This window comes from Polypterus senegalus, chromosome 5, assembly GCF_016835505.1.
Source record: "Polypterus senegalus isolate Bchr_013 chromosome 5, ASM1683550v1, whole genome shotgun sequence".
In the NCBI taxonomy this organism is placed as follows: Eukaryota; Metazoa; Chordata; class Cladistia; order Polypteriformes; family Polypteridae; genus Polypterus; species Polypterus senegalus.
Genome location: NC_053158.1, coordinates 113,886,890 through 113,908,631, shown reverse-complemented (window position 1 = coordinate 113,908,631; position 21,742 = coordinate 113,886,890). Strand labels below are relative to the sequence as shown.

At 35.5% G+C, this 21,742-nt stretch overlaps 1 protein-coding gene across 5 annotated transcripts in view; it reads right to left on the bottom strand.

The window, feature by feature from the left end:
* The window catches only part of asic1c (acid-sensing (proton-gated) ion channel 1c), a 1,167,770-nt gene extending 1,146,228 nt beyond the window's left edge, over nucleotides 1–21,542 (bottom strand). For all 5 annotated transcript variants that reach the window (XM_039753240.1, XM_039753242.1, XM_039753243.1 and 2 more), the window contains exon 1: nucleotides 20,209–21,542. In XM_039753240.1, coding sequence (XP_039609174.1) covers nucleotides 20,209–20,763 — 555 coding nt within the window. In that variant the 5' untranslated portion in view covers nucleotides 20,764–21,542. The remainder of the gene's footprint in view (nucleotides 1–20,208) is intronic.
* Between the last annotated feature and the right edge of the window lie 200 nt (nucleotides 21,543–21,742).

The following is a 21,742-nucleotide window of genomic DNA, read 5'->3' as shown; positions in this document are numbered from 1 at the left end:
CCGCTTTTATATAGAAGGATTGTTTTCAGCTGTATTTTTGTATATTGAATTAAGTTCTATCTTGAATTAACTTCAATCGGTTAAACATTATAAACTTGTTTTAATGATGTTTATATTATTGTGACTACGTTTTTGTAATTTCTCTGAAATTTCTGATAGTCAAATAAATTAAAATTTCTGTTAGGAGTTAAACAGAAATTTCCCAATGGTCATGACAGCTGTATGGCTCATATTAGAATACTTGAAACACATATATTTGTAGCATTAAGAAAGTAGTCATGGTAATTATTACTGATTACTATTATTATCACTTACTTTATTTACTTTTTTCTTTTATTACCAGTATATACCTAAAGCATCACAGAAAGGATGTAAGAGAATGCTAAAGAAACAGATATAAAAAATGACAGTCTTATTTATTTCAATTAAATTTAATTATATAAGAGGTACTATTCATGGTCCATATTAGAGTGGTAGATTAATACAGCCTGATTAACTTTTCTTATGTTTGTTTGTTTTGATTTCCCTAACAAGATCAACTTTGTGCTATTTTACTTTTTCCACCTGGGAGGAAGCTAGACTACTGATTCTTGCATGTTGGAAATCAGCTGTTACTTCTTGAAATTCTGAACTTTATGTTTTGTAAAAACATAGTGCTGTTATTTTCATTTGTATAAAAATATATGTTGGTTTTTGAAACGAACCACCTTTTAAAGTTAAAAGCAAATCTAAGTTCTGTGGGGCAGATATTTCACTCTATTTTTGTAGAGTTAGAATTTTCTTACACAAAACGGTTTACTTGTTGCTTGTAAAATGCTCTTTTACCCATGGGGTTGCTTGTAATCTTGAAAATTATATTAAAATGCAAGGAACATGTCTAATGTATACATTCTCAAATGGAAAAAAGCAAGAAAAAAGTTATTTGAAGCAAGTTGTAATACTCATTTGCCACGTTTAATTAACAAATAATCCATGTACCCCTATTTCTTTGATTCCTTTAAGTGCTGCCATTAAGCCACATGTTATTTTTTTGTTGTTTGTACCAACCTGAGACTTGAAAAGAATGCCTTGACTTGATCTGGACTCTCAGTTTAAGTATGTTCTACTGAACATGTGATAAATGAGCTCCACAAGATATCTAAACTTAAGGTTAAACATGTATCTTTTCCTGTTAATAATTACTTATGCAATATTAAATATAACATTCCTGTTTTACAATTTCAGGCAAATGCATATACATAAAACAATATTACACAATAGCTTAAACACTCTTTCAAATTATCACTCTTCTGGATCATGTTAAGATCAAGATCAAGTTGGCTTGTCTAATATTAATTTGTGTATCCTTACTTTTAAAAATATGGAATTTAACCAAAAAGAAAGTGGATACAGTATGTCAAAAAACATTTCTTGTACTAAGATTTTGTTGGTCATATGTGACTAAAAATAAAATTGTTTGGTGCCCATTAAGGAATTAGTATAATTCAATTAAAATGCATAGAGTAATTAAAGCAAAATTTCTAACTGGATTAACTATGGAAAGAAAATGACACATAATATTAAAGCCGGTTAAAATATGTAGGATAAAAGTTATAATTGGAGAAATTTTTAAATTATAAGATTTCTTTTTTTTGGAATCCACTAAGGAATCTATGCAATCTTTCTTTGAAGAGTATTTTGCCAGATTTCTATATAAATAAAAAATTAGTAAAATTAAAAAACAGAAATTAGTTTGTGTGCATTGGTCTTGAAACTTTGACCATTTGATTGAATGTCCAACACATTAATCACTTGATCAGTGCAGTTTGACTGTCATATTGAAGTAATTTGACAAAACTTCAATATCAATTAATCAAAACAATTTTTTTTTTTAAATTAATGTACGTTTGTCTTGAACCTTCAACCTTTTGATCGAACGTCCAACACCTGCTTTCCTTGGCAACTTGCTTTGTTCTCAGCTTATGTCCTATTGGACCACAATTTGTTTCTATTTATTGTATAAAGTATGCTTGGAGTTAAAATAGGTTGACCTAAGCATGATAACCTTCACCTAAACTAAAATCACTGAACTAACAGTCTTATTTCACTCAATTAAAATAATTTCCATAATGCTACTGGTATTATAAACAAATGGCATGTGCTGAAATTTATAATAACATTGATAACATTAACTACATGAGTTGATTAATTGATCATTTTTATAACAAAAAATTTCATAATGCAAAGTAAGTCCCAAAATGTAGTAGTGGGGTCATATTTTATCTTTTTTGTGAGCATTGCCATAAAAAATACACCTTAAAGATACAACCAAAACTTCAGGCCTTAATCAGTAAAATAAATCTTAGAATAAGTCCACATACATGACCTTGACACTTTAACCTAGCAGAACCTGTTAATGCATACATTTCAGAGATGTTCTTCTACAAATTCAATACAAAATAAAAATACTGTAGGAAATCAGTTTCATAGCCACTGAGTTCTAAAATCTGCGAAAGGATCTTCATAATATATTTAGTATAAACCATTTTTAACACTGTCCTCAAGTAGCACTCAAACTAATTAATCTCATTCAAGAGCTGTATATTTTCTAAACATTTTTACTCAGTAATGCTTTCTCTTTTCTTTGATGTTTTGATCACTATTCATAGTTTTATTTTTCACCTGTGAATTATTACAGTGCTTTCTACTTCAGTCTTCCAAAGAGACTGATGTATAAACTTCAAATGGAACAAAACATTGTTGTTCATCTTCTGATACACAGGTTGAGACTCTTGTACTGGCTTCCTATTGTGCAATGTTATTTTTAACTTTAAAAACTCTGTGTTACAAATTTTCCTATTTACTGACTTTGATTAATCTTTATCTAGTATGTACCCTCCATCTTCTCTCTTTCTCTCAGTCACTCTTGCACAATCACACAAACCTGTATACACATTCAGAACACACATATACTGTCTACATGGATTTTTTTGATGACTTGCCTCTTCTGACAGCATCTGTCTTCCAGAGATTGTTCATGGCAAAAATGCCACAGATACATAAGTGGATAGTTAAGTCCAGTCAGTTGTTTGTTTGGTGTAATGGAAAACTGCAATTTTTGGAAAACTTAAAAGAGAAACAAATTATTTAATTATTGGAAAGCTTACATGTGGATTCCTCTAAAACTGGAGACTAATTATGTATGGCACAATTTAGGCATTAGAGAAACTTTAGTTAGGATTTTTGTTTTTGTTTTTGCCTTGGTGTGCACTTAAAATTGACCTTGGTTTTGCCTCAATTAATTTTGCCAACCTGTTAGACTGTGACAAAAACCAACATACTGGTTAGTAATAAAAATAATTCACTTTTTTTCAAACCATTTTTGATATATGATTTTTCTAAGTTTCTTTTATTCAATTTTGCTTTTTTTGTAACTAAAGTAAAATTAAAATTAGAATGATTTTTGCTTTACATTGGTGTTTCAAACTGGCAACACAATACTGGAAATAAATGTACTTTGTGCTTTTGTTTTACACACTGTAAAGACACTGGATAAAGGCTGGGTTGGTTGTCATAGAAACTCACTTGCCCATTACAAATAGTCGTGGTGAAATGTGGCATTGATTCTCTGATTCACATTCACATGCACTGAACAGATGATTACATACATACAGTAGGTCTGGATAGTATTGTTCCATATATGCAACATATTTGAAATGCATATTTCAATATTATAAATAGCTCAGAAATTTAAAACGACTGCTAAAATTTAAAATAATCCAAAAAACTGTGACACTTATTCATGCTTGCCTCGAATTGCTCATTTTATTTTTATATACAGGAAATGGAGTAAAAAGGATAATATTTTTATTCAGACCTGCACACAGAACATGGCTTTACTATTTGAACTAAAATAAAGAACCAGACATTTAATGTCATTAATTCAATATATATTAATGGAAATAATGAAAAGAAAAGGATGTAAATATAAAGAAAGGTTATATTGTTGACAACTGATTATTCTCAATTATTGATGTATTCATTTTAAATGTAACATGCTTGATTTTTATAGAATTAAAGAGCATTTGTATCATAAACCATACAGATTATTTTTTTTATTATCCATATAACTTCTTCTTGTTTCAATGGCTTTTTTAAATTTTAAATTTGTAAAGTGGTGTTATCAAGCTAAAACAGTCTGTTTGGGCTTCATAGCTGCCCAACTACAGATAAGTCATTTTTATTATCATAAAATAGGGTATTTCACACAATAAAATAAAATGATGTACTTTGCCAAAAAAAGTTGTCATCTTTCATTGATTGCAAAGAAACTCTCTCTCTATATATATACAATATATATTGTATTGTATTATATATCCCTCTCTCTATATATATGTTGATGCATAGTTAAACAGGAAGCTGTTAATTGAGTATTTTGCTGCTTACAACTATTTATGAATAAAAAATATACAGTGAAATTGAAATATGCAGTAGCTATCAATAGTTCTTAACCTGTATACTACACACTTGAGTCAGTATGAAAAGCCAATATCTGAACATTTTTTTAGCTTCCATTTCTGCTGAAAGTTTATACAATTCATGACTTTGCTTAACAAGCTATATTTTACAGTGACACTCATCTGCAGTCATTTTGCAGTCTTGTCATGTTAGTATTAAAAGCTTTTTGTAAATAATTATAGATCTCAGTTTCACTTACATTGCATTATCACTATAAATATTAAAATATTTTCACAACCAATGTAAGTAAATAGTAAACATAAATGACATTCTTAATTACCACTTCTTACCACTGTCTTATCCAGTTTACAAGAACAATTGCCTTTATCAAAAAGATTCAGTAAGGTTTATTGATGACACTTTTCTTGTAGGGTTTCATCACAAATTGACCTGCATGCATTTAGAAAAGATTGAGCTAATCAAGAGTAATTTTCCGAAAAGCTTAGTAATACTCAGACCTCGTTAGCTCATATTTAAGATAATTTGCTAATTAGAAGAAAATCATAATCTTTTTTGGAATTAAGAAGGGAACTGACCTGTATTTTCTGTATTTTCAAGGGTGTTCTTTATTTGGACTGTCATAGTAAAACAGAGGTCACCCTAAGTTGTTCACAAAAAACACATTTGCACTCTTATTTGGACAATGTAATAACGAAAGCAATAATAATAAGTAAATGTTGCAATATACAGAAAAAATAAAATTATAAGGTAGGTTATAAATTAGTGCAAAAGTGGATGTCTGTAGCTTTAATAATTGTAGACAATTTCAGTACATAATGTGCGAGTACATAATAAGAAGGGGCCTGAGTTGCCTTGAAAGCTTGCATATTGCAATCTTTTTAGTTAGCCAATAAAAGGTGTCATTTTGCTTGACTTCTCACTACATCCATAATGGCTAACACGGTACAACACTCTAGTATTACAGTACTAATGAATCAAACTATGTAATTAGTCATGTCTTTTATAGTGGCGAAGTTGAATCCCCCCTTACCACCAGCAACAACAATCACATCTTTCCAGGGAACTGTGCAGCTTTACTGGAGATGCCACTAGAGACAGCATTGACCACCAAGCAAAGTTGCTGGTCTATTGCTGTTTTGTGGGCATTAACCCCTTGGACCATCTGAGTAATCAACAATTAATAGAGAAATATAAGCTGCCCAGGGATGAAATAAGGACCCTTCTTTGTCTGGTGGAGGGTAAATTGGAAAGAGGAACACACCCTCAGTCTCACTGTGGAAGTTCTCCATTTCTACGCCACTTGTGGATTCCTGCAGACCATCAGTGATGCACATGGCCTCAGTAAAGATATTGTGACTAAATGTGTGCATGCAGTGACTAAATTACTATTGCGCCATGCAAGCAACTACATACGGTTCCCAGCAGGAGGGGATGCTTTGCATGACACTAACTTTGGTTTCCAAGCCATTGCAGTCATACCTGTCATTGTAGGTGCAATGGTAGGTGCCTTTATCCTTATTCATAGTCTCTGTAACAATGAGATTGTTAAGCCTTAAGATAATGTTCCCACACGGAGGGTTCTGAGAGATGCACCAGGAGAAGCATGGAATAGGGAAGCCCGTGTGACTGTTCTGGTTTGAAATACTGTGAAATAAACAGACATAAACTGGAAGCGTGAGTCTGTGCCTTTTAATAATCACGAGAGAGAAACATGGTGGCAGCATAGGTGATGGAACTGCGCTAAAAGTCACTAAGGTTAGATTATTCCGTTATCTTATTGGAGAGAGCAGCAGAGATGTAAGACCTGATGAGTTAACCGTGAGCTTGATGATACGTAAATTTGATGAACATTGCAACCCGAAAATAAACGAAACTGTAGAGAGGTACAGATTTTTTTCAAGAAATCAGGCAAGGGGAGAAACTATAGACAACTACATCACAGATCTCAGAGTGTTAGCAGGCACATGCAATTTCGGGGAGGTTAAAAGTTCCCTCATACGTGACCGAATTGTCTGCAGAACCAGTGATGCAAGTCTGCGACAAAGATTACTGAGAGAAGACAAATTGACTTTAGAGAGCTGCATATAAATATGCAGAGCCACAGAACTGTCGAAGGAGAACAGCAAAACAATTGAGGGCAATGCAGAAGTAATACACACAGTGAAACAGGCTTCAAAAGAAAGAGGACAGCGAATCACTTGTAAGTTTTGTGGGAAAACACATGAAAGGAGCAAAAAGAACTGCCCAGCCTTTAAAAAAATCTGTAAAAAGTGCGGAAAAGCCAATCACTTTGCAAAAGTGTGCAAAACAGGGATTAACACTGGGAAAAGACAGGTGCAGGTGGATGAACAGAGAAATGATGACTGTGAGGATATTCTGAGCATCATGGCAATACGGAAACCTACCAAAAACATAAACCAGATAAAAAAAGAAACACAGAGCGACAAACAGCTTTATGCAGGCATGCTACTAGGCGAGAACCTGGTAAAATTTCAGATAGACTGTGGTGCAACCTGCAACATCATCCCAATAACTAGATTAAATGCAGTTACACAGATTGAAGACTCAGACAAGATTTTACAAATGTATAATAAAACAAAATTGAAGCCAGTGGGGAAATGCAGAATCAAAATAAGAAATCCAAGAAACCAGAAACTTTATAGATTAGAGTTTGAAGTAGTAGATGAAACAGTTAAAACACCTCTATTGGGCAGAAAGGCAAGCGAAGCCATGAAACTCATCAGGGTTAAATATGGTAACATTTATGCTGTAGACCAGGGGTGGGCAAAGTCATTCCTGGAGGGCCGCAGTGGCTGCGGGTTTTTGTTCCAACCCAGTTGCTTAATTAGAAAACAATCCTTGCCAATAATTACATTTCATGGCTTGTTAGTTCTTTAACTCTGCCATGTCAAGTCATTCTCATATTCTAGATTTTTTTTTCCATTCTAAGGATATCATCCAAAGTGTAATACAGATGGGTAATTCTCAACCCTTCACTTTTTTCTCTTCTCTTTCCTTCCAAGTATTTGATTAAACCAAATAGTGCACGATAAATACACACGAGTGTAAAGGGAAACAAGCAAAATGGATAACTGCTGGTTTCTTTTGTCATTTGCATTTTATTGCTAATAAGGAGCAATTAAAAACCGAGAATGCAGCTGTTTAAGACTTAAATAAGCAATAAGGGTTCAAAATCGTAATGAGGGAGATAACTAAAATGAAGCAGAAGTGTTTCTAGAGCAATAAGTGCTTCCTATTAAGCAATTGGGTTGGAACAAAAACCTGCAGCCACTGCGGCCCTCCAGGAATGACTTTGCCCACCCCTGCTGTAGACAGTATAGTGATGAGTGAGAGACCAGAAGAGAACAAATGGTCACTGGACAAAGTTAAGAAAGAATATCAAGATGTGTTTACAGGAGTCAGTGAGCTAGAAGGAAACCACAAATTAGAGGTTGATGAAACAGTGAAGCCGGTGAAACTACCGACGCGACGAGTACCAGTTGCCATGATGGCACCCCTCAAGGAGGAATTGCAGGACCTGGAAAAAAGTAAGATCATTGCACCAGTGAAACACAGCACAGACTGGATAAGCAGCATGGTCATAGTGAAAAAACCAAATGGTAAATTAAGAACGTGTATTGATCCAAAGCCATTGAATAAAGCCCTGAAACGAAGTCACTTCCCACTTCACACAATTGAAGACATCCTCCCAGATTTATCACAAGCGAAAGTGTTTACTGTCTATGAGGTCAAGCACGGGTTTTGGCATGTAAAACTGGACGCAAACTCCAGCTACCTCACCACATTTTTGACTTCTTTTGGGAGATACCGATGGTTGCGAATGCCAATGGGGATAGGTCCAGCACCAAAAGTTTTTCAGAGAAAGCTGACGCAGGCCTTAGAGGGTCTACAAGGTGTGTACCTGATAGCAGATGATGTGCTAATCACAGGTTAGAGGGAGACAATAGACCAGGCAGTAGGGGACCATGATAGAAAATTCAAAAAGTTCTTAGATAAATGCAGGGAAAGAAATATCAAACTGAATGCAGACAAGTTCAGACTCAGGAGGCAGGAAGTTGCCTATATGGGACATCTGTTAACGGCAGAAGGACTGAAAATTGACCCGGGAAAAGTCAAGGCAATCACAGAAATGCCACAACCAACAGATGTGAAAGGAGTACAACGGTTAGTGGGCATGGTGAATTACCTATCAAAATTCTATCATCTGTCAGATGACTGTGAAGTTTTACGGCAACTGACACACAAAGACACAGTATTTGAATGGACTGCAGTTCACGAAAATGCATACAGACAGCTGAGAGAGAACATTGCCAGAGCTCAAGTATTATGACTCAATAAAGGAACTGACACTTCAGTGTGACGCATCAGAAACTGGTTTAGGTGCTGCTTTGACACAAGAGGGCAGGCCAGTTGCATACGCCAGCAGAGCACTAACACAGACAGAGAGGGGCTATGCACAAATAGAGAAAGAGTGCCTGGCCATTTTTGGCAGGGAACAATTCCATAAGTATACATATGGCCGACAGGTAACCGTGCAGAGCAACTGCAAGCCACTGGAGAATATTCTCAATAAACCTTTACTTAGTGCTTGAAAATGTCTGCAAAGAATTCTACTACGGCTCCAGTATTATTGCATAAGAGTTACTTATGTTCTAGGCAGACAGATGCTGTTGGCAGACACATGAAGTAAAGCGTACCTACCAAAGGGCACACAGGGAATATTGGAACAGGATGTTGAACATGTGAACATGATCAACTTTGCACCCATTTCAGGGGAGACAATAAAGACGATTAGGCAGGGTACAAAAGCAGATGGTTCTCTACAGACGCTGATAACAACAACAACAACAACATTTATTTATATAGCACATTTTCATACAAACAGTAGCTCAAAGTGCTTTACATAATAAAGAATAGAAAAATAAAAGACACAATAAGAAAACAAAATAAATCAACATTAATTAACATCGAATAAGAGTAAGGTCCAATGGCCAGGGGGGACAGAAAAAACAAAAAAAAAAAACTCCAGATGGCTGGAGAAAAAAAATGAAATCTGTAGGGATTCCAGACCATGAGACCGCCCAGTCCCCTCTGGACATTCTACCTAATATAAATGAAACAGTCCTCTTTGGATTTAGGGTTCTCACGGAAGGGCTTGATGATGATGGTCATGTAGACTTCTGCCTTTTAATCCATCCATCATTGTTGGAGCATCATGAAGCTTTGAGTAGGTGGAGGTGGCACAGGCCACCACCACAAAGAAACCGGAAAAAGAAACAGAAAAAGAGAGTAGGAGTCAGTACGGATTTTAGAGCCACCATGAGTAGTTATTATGAGGAAATTGAACATACAGAGTATCAGGATTGAGTTAAATTAAGTTAAATTGAAGTTATAAAAAGGCCATGTTAAAGTAATGTGTTTTCAGCAGTGTTTTAAACTGATCTACGGTATTAGCCTGGCGAATTCCTATTGGCAAGCTATTCCAGGTTTTAGGTGCATAGCAGCAGAAGGCCGAAGTTTTGTTCTTGGAATTCTAAGGAGACACTCATTTGAGGATCTGAGGTTACGATTTGGAATATAAGGTGTCAGACATTCCGATATATAAGATGGAGCGAGATTATTTAAGGCTTTATAAACCATAAGCAGAATAAGAACTATGCAAACAGGCTGGCCACAGACGAAGAAAGACACACCAAATGAAATCAGGCAGTACTACTCAATGCAGGATGAGCTCAGTGAGCAAGATGGAATAGCATTCCGGGGAGAACAATTGGTAATTCCACGTGACCTCAGAGGAGAGATTATTCGCAGAATTCAATCCTCTCATTTTGGCACGGATGAATGCCTCAGATGGGCAAGGGAATGTGTTTACTGGCCAGATATGACAGAACAGATAAAAAACTATATTGGAAAATGTGAGACATGCAGGTCATTGGACACAAGACAACAAAAAGAGACACTACAGTCACATGAAATACTAGATAGGCCATGGTCAAAAGTTGAGATGGACATTTTTATATGCAACAACAAAGAGTATCTGATAACAGTAGACTACTACTTCAACCTCTGGGAAATTGACTATTTGCCAGACACCAAATCGGGCACAGTTATCAGGAATCTGAAGGCACACTTTACTAGACAAGGCATACCCAACACAGTAATTTCAGATAATGGCCCACACTACTCATCTCAAGAATTCAAAAGATTTAGCCATTTATGGGAATTTAATCACATAACCTCTTCCCCAGGCTACCCACAGAGTAACGGCAAGGCAGAGTCAGCAGTCAAAACAGCGAAACGGCTGATGGAGAAGGCCAAAGCAGCAGTTGAGGATTCTTTCTTACCTATGTTAGACCACAGAAACACACCAAGACAAGGCCTACAGGCCAGTCCTTCTCAAATGCTTCTGAGCAGGAGGACAAGAACACTATTTCCAACAAACAGAATATTCTACAGCCAAGAGTGCCACAGACAGCACAAGGACTGAAAAATAACCAAGAACGACATGCCAGATACTACAACAAAACAGCAAAGGACACGGACAAGCTGAAGCCAGGTGACAGGGTGAGAGTTCAGCCATTCAAACCATACAGGGCGTGGAGGTGAGCGAGAGTCATTTAGCCAGTCGATCAGAGATCTTATAAGGTGGAGCTGGATGCTGGAGGCGTGTTGAGGAGAAACAGATGACATCTCAGGAAAGACAAGGACCCACCACTAGATGTCACTAGAGCACAAAGCACGAAAACACACATATCACCAGACACAACCTCAAGGACAGCAGGACTCAAACCTGTAATCACAGAGACTGCTCAAGCAGTGCCTAAAGGAAACACAGGACCAAATGACACTATCTTTGCTAGAACAGGCCGGAGAGTGATTAAACCTTTTAACTTAAGGGTCTATACTCAGTAAGCCAGTGAAATTGAGTATATAGTGGGTGAAGAACTGTACAGATGTATATAATGTTCTGGGTTTGCAATATATGTAGTAATGTGTAAATGTTTAACTGTATGTTACCCGTGTTATTATAATCAAAGAAGAAAAAAAAAAAAAAGGAAAAGGGATGTAACACTAGGATTGTTAAGCCTTAAGATAATGTTCCCACACGGAGGGTTTTGAGAGACGCACTGGGAGAAGCATGGAACAGGGAAGCCCGTGTGACTGTTCTGGCTTTAAATACTGTGCAATAAACAGACATAAATTGTAAGTGTGAGCCTGTGCCGTTTAATAATCACAAGAGAGAAACAGTCCCAGACTTCTGAATCACATCTACACCTGTTAAAAAGGCTTATCGTCACTAAATGTTTAGGTGATATACAACCATCAAGGTCTTTTTACAGACATTGTGGCCAATTGGCCTGGGGGTACACATGATGCTTCTATCTGGTCCAAGTCTGGAGTGTCTCAGATGGCAAGGGATGGTGTGTTTACTGGTGGCTGGAAACTGGGAGACAATGGGTATCCTCTTTGCAAATACCTGAATCCCTAGACCATGAATGAGGAGAGGTATAAAACTGTAGACCAAAGTACATACACTGTTGTAGATCATGCTCTATGCATGTGAAAAATATGATTCCAGTTCCTGAACAAACCCTTAGGGGAGTCTAAGATTTTCCTGTGGAGGTTGCCATGTTGTTGTTGTTTCGTGTGCACTGCTACACAACATTACATACTGACATGTCACTTTCTCAACAGAAAGAGCTAGATGACATTGAGGAGGCAGAGGAAGACAACATTGAAGTGGTTAGACAAACGAAGGAGGGACACCAAAGCAGATATCTAGCCAGAGAATATAAATGTGTTACCTTGATATTTTTTTACTAATGTTTGGAATATTTGTAATGTTTTTTTACATTGTCAGTTTTTTGTGTTAAAACAGTAAATATACATAGTCATACAATTTAAACTTTATTATGTTCAGTGTGCAGAAATGAATACAAAAATGTTTGAAAGTACAAAACAAGAAACAAATGACAGTCAAAATATAAAAATATGCCAAAAAAGAAGCCTTCAAGACACTAAGCCTGTTTGGTCTCGAACATGTGTGTCTGCAAAGAAAGAACAAATATCACTGACACAGTCAAATATACTTTTGTTTAATGGATACAGGGCACCTTCTGAGAGGAATATAATAGGCCTGCTACTCTTCTATGGTGAGAACAGCTGCCTGTGACTGCCCAATACCAGTTTTGGACTGTTGTCTTCTCACCTCAGCCTCCTTTCTTTTGGCAACAGTGTCAACTTTTTTTCTGATTTCAGTGTCAGATCTTCTTTGGAACTACAGGCACTTATTCTGTCTGCCATCTCCTCCCATTTATTTTTCTTCTCAGTGTTAGTAATACGTCCACTTCTTTTTTTTCCCAACATCCTTCATAAGTTGTCTTAACTCATCTTTTGTGAAGTGTTGCTTCTTTTTTGTGTCACTGTCAGCCATTGTTTTCTTTTTCAAGGAAAAGGTAATTTTTTTACATTCACACATGTCTAATGTGATAATATAATATATATTTGACAACTGAAATATGTCACATAGATGTTCCCATTATCAACAGTCTGTCCATTTCTCAGTGGACACTTGGAAGAAATCATCAAAGAAGTATGTTAAACTCATTGGTTAAATGTCAGATAATGAACGGCTTCAGAAAACCCTTGTAAAACTCACTTTTTTTTTTTTTTCCTCCGTCATTCACTATCTCGTTTATTATTCACCAAAATTGATTGTTTTTGGGAAAATTGTGTAGCCTTAATAATATGGCATTACATATCAAAGAACAAAAGAATTAATGGTGGACATTGAGAAAAAGTAATGGATGATTTCAAGATTTTAGCCGCCAGCAGTTATGTTACTGTAAACTGGGTAGTCAACATGTCTCCAACAGCCAAGAGTGCACATCAGAAAAGATTAATACCCTTTATGTAAAACAATTTTCTGCCAGCCCTTCATTAAATTGGACCTTCTCCATTTGATATGCTACGATCAAGAAGCAACGTAAAAGACAGAACGGTATCGATTGTTCCTAAATTAATGAAACTCTCCCTCTATACCATGGGTTTATTCTAATATTGCAGACTGAAATGTAAAGTCATTAAGATTTTCCCATATCTGTCCTATATTGCCCATACCTTGTTTTCCTCCTGTCAAAGACACATACAGTATCTTAAATTAATTAATGAATATAACTTAGCTGAGCAAGAAAGGGTGTGAGTATGCAAATTAATGTGTTTGCAGGCAACTGGAGCCCCATCACAGGTTACTTTAACGGAGTGTGCTAATGAATTGTTAAAGTACTGTATTTTTCAGCTGTGATACGGTATAACTGCTAATTATTAAGAGTAATTATTCAGCAGAAGTGTGTCAAGAAACGCTACTTGGGCTCCTTTATCCGAATACAGGGTCACGGGGGTCTGCTGGAGCCAAACCCAGCCAACACAGGGCACAAGGCAGGAACCAATCCTGGGCAGGGTGCCAACCCACCGCAGGACACACACAAACACACCCACACACCAAGGCCAATTTAGAATCGCCAATCCACCTAACCTGCATGTCTTTGGATTGTGGGAGGAAACCGGCGCCCCGAGGAAACCCACGCAGACACGGGAGAACATGCAAACTCCACGCAGGGAGGACCCGGGAAGCGAACCCGGGTCTCCTAACTGCGAGGCAACAGCGCTACCACTGCAGCACCGTGCTGCCCCGATGTGAATATTTATTTGTTTACTTACTTTTCTACCTATTTATGTATTTATTTATTTAAAGATCATCTGTAAAAAGCCAAATTCCCCTCAAGAAAAAAAAAAAAAGTTCTATCTATCTATCTATCTATCTATGATTGAATTTTACATCTCAAAATGTCTTATGAAGACTCAAAGCCATGTTTTCAGTTATACAAGGCATGGAGGATGGGATATACTTTCATGTTGGAAACTTTATTTGCATTAGACAGTCTTTTATTAAATAAATCAGTAAATGAAATACATTTTAAAAATTATATTTTACTCATTGCTTTCTTGCGTTTGAAACACATATAATATTGTTATTTTTTTATCATTTTTATAATAGTTTTCTACTTTTTTACAAATATGGCAAATAAGGCTATGATACCTTCAAAGGAAGTTTCTCTTATGGTAATTTAATCCAACGCTAAGAAAATAGATATATAAATAAATATATTATATAATGATATATAATATATATTTATTTAAAATATACTTCTTAATTAGCATTATCATATAACATAATGTAAAGCAATTCAAATTGTGAAGGAGTCTCAGCACTCAAGAAGAGGAAGATAGGAAGGAGTTCCACAGAAAGTCTTTAAGACAGTAAAATGGACTCAGTAGAAACAGAAGAGGCCTTGTATAGTCAGTCAGTCAGTCATTCTCCAGCTCGCTATATCCTAACACAGAGTCAAGGAGGTCTGCTGCAGCGAATCCCAGCCAGCACAGGGTGCAAGGCAGGAAACAACCCCAGGCAGAGCGCCAGCCCACTGCAGGACACACACACCCACACACCAAGCACACACTAGGGACAATTTAGGATCACCAATGCACCTAACCTGCATGTCTTTCGAGTGTGGGAGGAAACCGGAGCAGGCCTTGTATATGCCATTGTGAAAACACAGGTGCTGGTATGGTCATATATTGGTTGTAAATATAAGAAATTACCCAAAATGGCATTAGACAGGGGCACACAAACAGGAGAGGAAATCTGGGCAAAGTAATGTATTGTTTTGATTATAATAGTAGAGTCGAGGAAGGAATGCCAGAAAAGGTAACACATTTTGAAAGCACACAATCAGAGAAAGAAACATGTGGGATAGTGCCGTTCCTTTCACAGAACATTAAGGCAACATTGAGAGCAGCTAAAAGCTTGGGAGAGCAGGTACATCTGTAATTGTGAGAAAGAGTCCCATCTTGGCATGCCTGTAGCAAATGTCAAGCAACCTCCAACTTGTATTTTGATCAGATGAGATTTAAAACCTCTTCACAATAAGAAGCAAATTGAGACCAGACCCAAGATAAGAATTTGTGCTGAAGGCTTAACTGGTAAGAGGAAAAAGGACACAGAGAGAGAGTGTGAACAAAAAATGCAGGGTGTAAAAGTGAAACTTTAACATGGTCAAGTGACAAGTCACTTCACTGGATAGACAAGGTTTCAAAATATATTGGGGCAGGCAGGAACATTTTGTTTGTTCAAGACTTTCATAGTTCCCTATTTTCGTCTCTCTTTTGTAAATTCTCTTTTGGTGTGACAACAGTTAGCCATCCTTCTAAAGACAGAGTGATGTAGAGCGTAAGCATCCTTTGAGTCGGGGCAGTTGAACACCAGCATGCTGCCAGAATACTATCTTTCATTTAATGGTTGAACTGTCAAAAAGTGTGTGTGCATCAGTCCCATGTCTTTGCATGTGACAAGGCAACTTTGAATAAATTATAATAGGTAATGTATACTTCTTTAGTAATTAAGGAATGTGTCAAAACACCATGAAATATTTCATATTTAAAATGTTCAAACAGGGAGAATGGGTATGATAATGATAATGATGATGATAATGTATGGTTGCTTCCCTGTAAGTTTGTTCCAGCATGGAGAAGCAATGACATAACCTTTTCAACAAATCTAGTGAAACTTTGATTACAAAGCATGTTTTTTGTTGTGTCCGACTTGACAAATGTTACATTATTATTTCTATCATGCTCCAAATGATCAACAAATGAGGAACAATCCAAATGATCCTCATCTTTGCTGTAGTAATGCTTATTTGTTGTGCTACTGGAGGATTACACAATTAGCTAATGTAATCAGAAGAGCACAGGCTCAAATAAGATAGAACAGTTACACTGGGGTGGTAGTATAGTTTTACATGCCAGTGTGGGAAAAATGGTACTGCCAGTGGGTGTTAGACTATGCATGTTTAGTAGGTGCTCAATTTACTAGAGGTCACCAAGAACTTCAAAGAAATTACATATAAAGTATAACACTACTAGTTTCTGAGGTGTAGCATCTACACCTGAGAGACAGGTCAAATGCTTAACAATATTGTCCCTGTGTGATAGCCTGTTTTTGTTTCTGTTTTCTTTTTCCATGTTATATTCACTTCTACCTTTTATGGTTAAAGTATATGTTCATACCTTAACATCTTTTGTCCTGGCCGCTAATCCAGATTTGGAGAAATGCTATTAAGACTTTATAACAATGATAATATAAAGCAAAAGTTATAGCATAATGAAGTAATGTTTTTTTTCTTCTCAATTATTAGTTAAATGCTAAAGTATCTTGTAGAACTTAATGGTTTATCCAGAACTACCCAACTGAATGTAGGTTACAGTTTTTACTCAGGTTCTAGTAAAGAATATGCAATCATACTGTAATCTTTATGGATTGTAGAAATATAACATAATATTAATTGAAAAGTGATTAAAGAGAGTATATGCAAGTGAAGTACATTTAGTGAAAATGCATTTTATATATCTTGATGTATTCTGAAATGGATTAATAACAATGTCATGTTTCTATGATTAAAGTTTTACTGATGAAACAACACCTTCATGCTGCACAATCACAGCTGAGTCACTAAAATTAACGTTCAGCCTTTCTAATTTTAAGTTTTAATTTTGATTCAAGAAGAGTTTCAAACCATTCATAACTTTAATTATATTTTAAGCACAGTAAGGACTTTGTACAATCAAGTTTTCATCACAACATAAATATTAATGGTTATGCAATCAGCATTATGCAGCCACTTCATAAATTATTGTTATTTCACAATATTTTGCTTTATAGTGGAAGTAAAAACCCATAGCAGAATATACTATTTTACAAAGTTTAAATAATAGTTCTTCCAAGCTATACCATTTTTGCACAATAATCTTTACAAGTTTCATAATTTACTTTATAATTTATATTATGTCATAACTTTTACTTGGAAATGTGAAGAATTTAAGCCATTTTATTTATGGCCTCTTGGTACCTCTACTGCAAAAGGTTTTCTACTTGGACAGCATTTAAGCAATGACTACAACATTGACAGTTGTGATATTAGGTTTACAAACTCTGTAACTGTTTAGCCCTATAGATATCCTCCAGGCTTTCCCACTTGATGTTGCATAATTGAGAATGCCACTTCCATAAATTCAAATGCATTGAGAAAAGTCATTGTAAGATCCTAAATGCTTTTAAGACAATATCATTCAGATTAATAGATAGCTAGGAGAAATAAGTAAATGCAATCCATATTGTTTAAATAACCCATTCATTTTTCCCAGTTAGAATCACAGTAGCAATTAGCAAGAAATAATTCAATTGTTATCCTGTGCTAGCACATTGAAGAAATTAGCAAAAGTGCATTATATTTCTGACAAAAAAAAAAACAAGAAACATTTATACAGTCTATTTAGACTTTAGGGATTGACAACAAGTGGTATCCAGGCCTCAATATTGATGCAAAATTATTTCATTGTCATTCTGAGTTTTAATTTTCTGTGCTTCCTACAGAGCAGGAGAATTATGTTTGTAATAATGAATTTACAGTATTGAAACCTCATTTTATTTGTTTTATCTTTGCTGTTATTTTTATGTTGTTTTCTCAATAAATGAATGGTTACAGTACATACTTCTTAATGAATAACTAAGTAGTTTTGATCTCTTCTTCAGTGGTTCAATTCACAAACAAAATCCACAAAAGTTACAAAAAAACTACAAAATCCAAGAGAATTAATACTAATTTTTTATTATATACTGTATGTGTTAAATTTTGAAAAGCAAAATAAAGTACTATTTAAAGTTACTATTTCATATAGGCATTTTGGTTTGTTAGTTACAAATGGAATATTTTGATTTACTTATAAAAGAAATTCAATTCAGTTACCAATGCATTTGTCATTGTTTTATGTTTTTCTATGTGCAAAATTTAGTTATGGACTCATAATCAACAGTCAACAATACATTATCATGTTACAATTTATGTTTAATTTTTTATTGATTATCAAATCAAAGCAAATAAAGAACAGGAAAAGAAATGCTAGAATACATGAAAACACATGCTATTCATGGTTTGACAAATTATCCAGGTCATAATTATTGCTGTTTGATGTTCTTTAAGGAAAAATATCAGTTTAGAAAAATACAATAAATTGACAAGAGTTCGTGTTACTAAAACTTTAACAGAGTACTCACACAGTGAGGAAATAAAAACTAAATACTAATTCTTTCTTTAATGAAGCTTTAACTTAATTCTGCTAGCTTTGATAAAGTGTACAGTAGTGTTCTCCAAATGTTAATAATGCATTTATTGGAAAATTGAATGTTAATTCACATGACTCACAAAGAAATTCTACAAAGCAGGCAAAAATAATACTACACAGAAATAAAAGAAAGCAAAAGTAAATACATGTATTTCCATATAATAGATGGATTGTGTCATTATGTTAAGAGTTTTATTTGTTGATAAGGTTGGAAAATCAATATTTGAAGCAGCCCTGGTAGTTATAATAAATCGATCAATTAAGTTCTTAATTAAAATTGTTGGTAATGTTCATTATTGGGATTGTCAAAATAAATTAATAATTGGCTGAAACTAATTGTTTTTTACATTATATACAACATAATATGTGTAAATGTGGGTGCATCATTATGTTGCTTTACAAGTTAGCATGATACATACCATACTGTTGTATGATTTGCTTTCAATAGGAATCAATTCCACTTAATCTATCTATCTATCTATCTATCTATCTATCTATCTATCTATCTATCTATCTATCTATCTGTCTAACATAGCTATTACAACATTTGGAAAACTTTACTCTGCAGGAATATGCTAGTTGTGCAACATTATGATAGGTTTCTATGTCTTTCTATGGCATATCATGACATATTATTTTAGTGTAACTCATGTAAAAGTTTCCAAGAAAAGGCTAAATTTTCACTTTCACTATGAGGAGATGTAAAAAATATGCCGAAGTAAGTTCACAGATGAATAAGCAATAACATCTTAGGAAATAAATAAAGCTGACACAAAATAAAAACAACCTGCAATGCTATATTAACATCTGTTCTAGCACTTTGAAATTCCTTATTTGTCTAAGTGGTTACCAGATATATTTCTTTTCTAGGTGCCCATTTCTTGATTCATCTCAGCTTTTCTTAAGCCAAACTTTACAGAATGTTGACATAAAAACATTATACATACTTCTTAGAGCATGACTACAATCCCACTACAGACAGCACCTGATCATCTATTTTGTCTTTCTAAAAATCATTTAACTGCAACAAACGTAACTTCAGAATACAGTAAAGGGAGAACATAGGCTCTTACGTACACAAAAATCAGTTACCAAAATCAATGCAAAACACAATTGGCAGCAAAAAATGTATTTAAAATGGTATCAAGGCCTAATTGGTACGCCTCCAACAGAACTGCCATGTATTCTTTAAACAAAACACAATGAAACCATCATTTCAAACCATTATCCATATGTTTAAATTATTAATCATTCAAAACCTTGGCAAGTATGCCTGTAAAAATCAAATAATACAAAGAAATAAACACAAACAACAACTTAAAGCAACAGTTAAAAGGAAATAAGAACAAAAAATTTAACATCCAAAATAAGTCTCTAGTGCACCTTATGATTCAGAGACATCCCAATACTATAAAAAGTCTGAGGATTATTAAATCATATGACAAACGCAAAGATAGTATTGTAAAAAGAGAAACAAGAAAAACTCACGGTTGTGAAGTTACTGGGATGACAATAGGTCCCACGGAAGGTACACTGCAGCAGCATCTCATTAATGTCATGTCCAGTACGGTTGTAGAAATCGGTCATATTGAATGGTTTGGCCTTAAAACCCCTGAAATTGGCCTTTTCCTTTAGGGCTGCAACTACTTCAGGTTCAGCTAGATGAGGATTGGCAATTTCATAATTATCATTCAACAATGCCAATAATTCACCAACATGAAACAGGTCATTGCGAGTAATCTTTGAAAACCGAAACTCATTGAGGTTGCAGATGGTAACAGCAGGGAAGGTGAGGTTTGGTGCTGCCACCTCATCCAGTTTAGTAACATGTGGATAAGTAAAGTAGTAGGTGACCCTCTCCACACAGACTATCAGAAGCAAACCTAGTGAACCCAAGAAGGATAAAGTCCAAAGGAAGCGGCGAAAGGTCATAGGGCCATAAGCAAAAATATGGCTCATGCCATGCAATGTAGAATTGTTGGCAAATGCTTGCAAGTTGGATGGTCGAATGCTTTCAATGCTTTCCTCAGAATCACCCTTCATTTCTGCAGCAAATGTAGCTTATTGAAGAGAAATATTACAAAAATATGTTGTTAAATCTAGCTTTTAGCCCACTGCTTTTTTAAACTCCTTAAATCCTTTTTATTTTGTTTATACTAACCAGATATTTGGAATTTATAGTACTGAGAGCATCAATCCTTTGCTTTATTCCATATTATTTATTGTTAGTCTGGTTTTTCAAAAAGAAAAAAACATGAACAGACTGACAGCTCCTAATCACCCACTTTCAGAGACCCTCCCTCAGTGAATGCTGAAGAGGGAGCTGGAGAAATCAAAGAAAAAGAGAAAATAATATAAGGAGAATACAAGGGTGTATGAAAAGGTAGGTGGAGGGGGGTAAGTCTTAGCTCTCAATGGGACCCTTCTTCAACCAATCGGAAAGAATGCCTCTGCATCGCCACGACGACAGAATGCAATGTATTTGTGAATGGACAAAGGGGGCGGGGGTGATGAATTAAAAAACAGATCGCTCCCCCTTTTGCTTTCTTTCACTCTCACTCTCGCTCTATTGCTGGGCAAAAAAAAAAAAAAAATGACGGGTCGCAGATCTATCAGTGACCCACCTCTTAGTGCCTTGATAGTTCAAGCCTCCACCAGGTTCACTTCTTTCCTTGCCGATCCACCAAAATGCTGCAAAGTACACCCTCTTAATAGCTCTTTTGGTGCTTCTGTCGTTTAGTGCCCGGAGCCTTAAAGAATCTGTATGCTTTCTCCTGATCTTTTGACAGTATAGATCCAGCTGTCTGCCTCTTCTCTCTCTGCCTCTCCTTTCCTCTCTCTCTCTCTCTCTCCCCCTCTCTCTCTCTCTCTCGCTCTCTCTCTCTCACTCTCTCTCTCTCTCACACATACGCTCTCTTTAGTAGTCAAGGTCCATCCTGCTACCGAACATGCTCAGAGATTTCTATGGCTCCTCTGCTTCCATGTCTCAGCACAGGGAGTCTCTCTTGTTTTGCTAAAACTT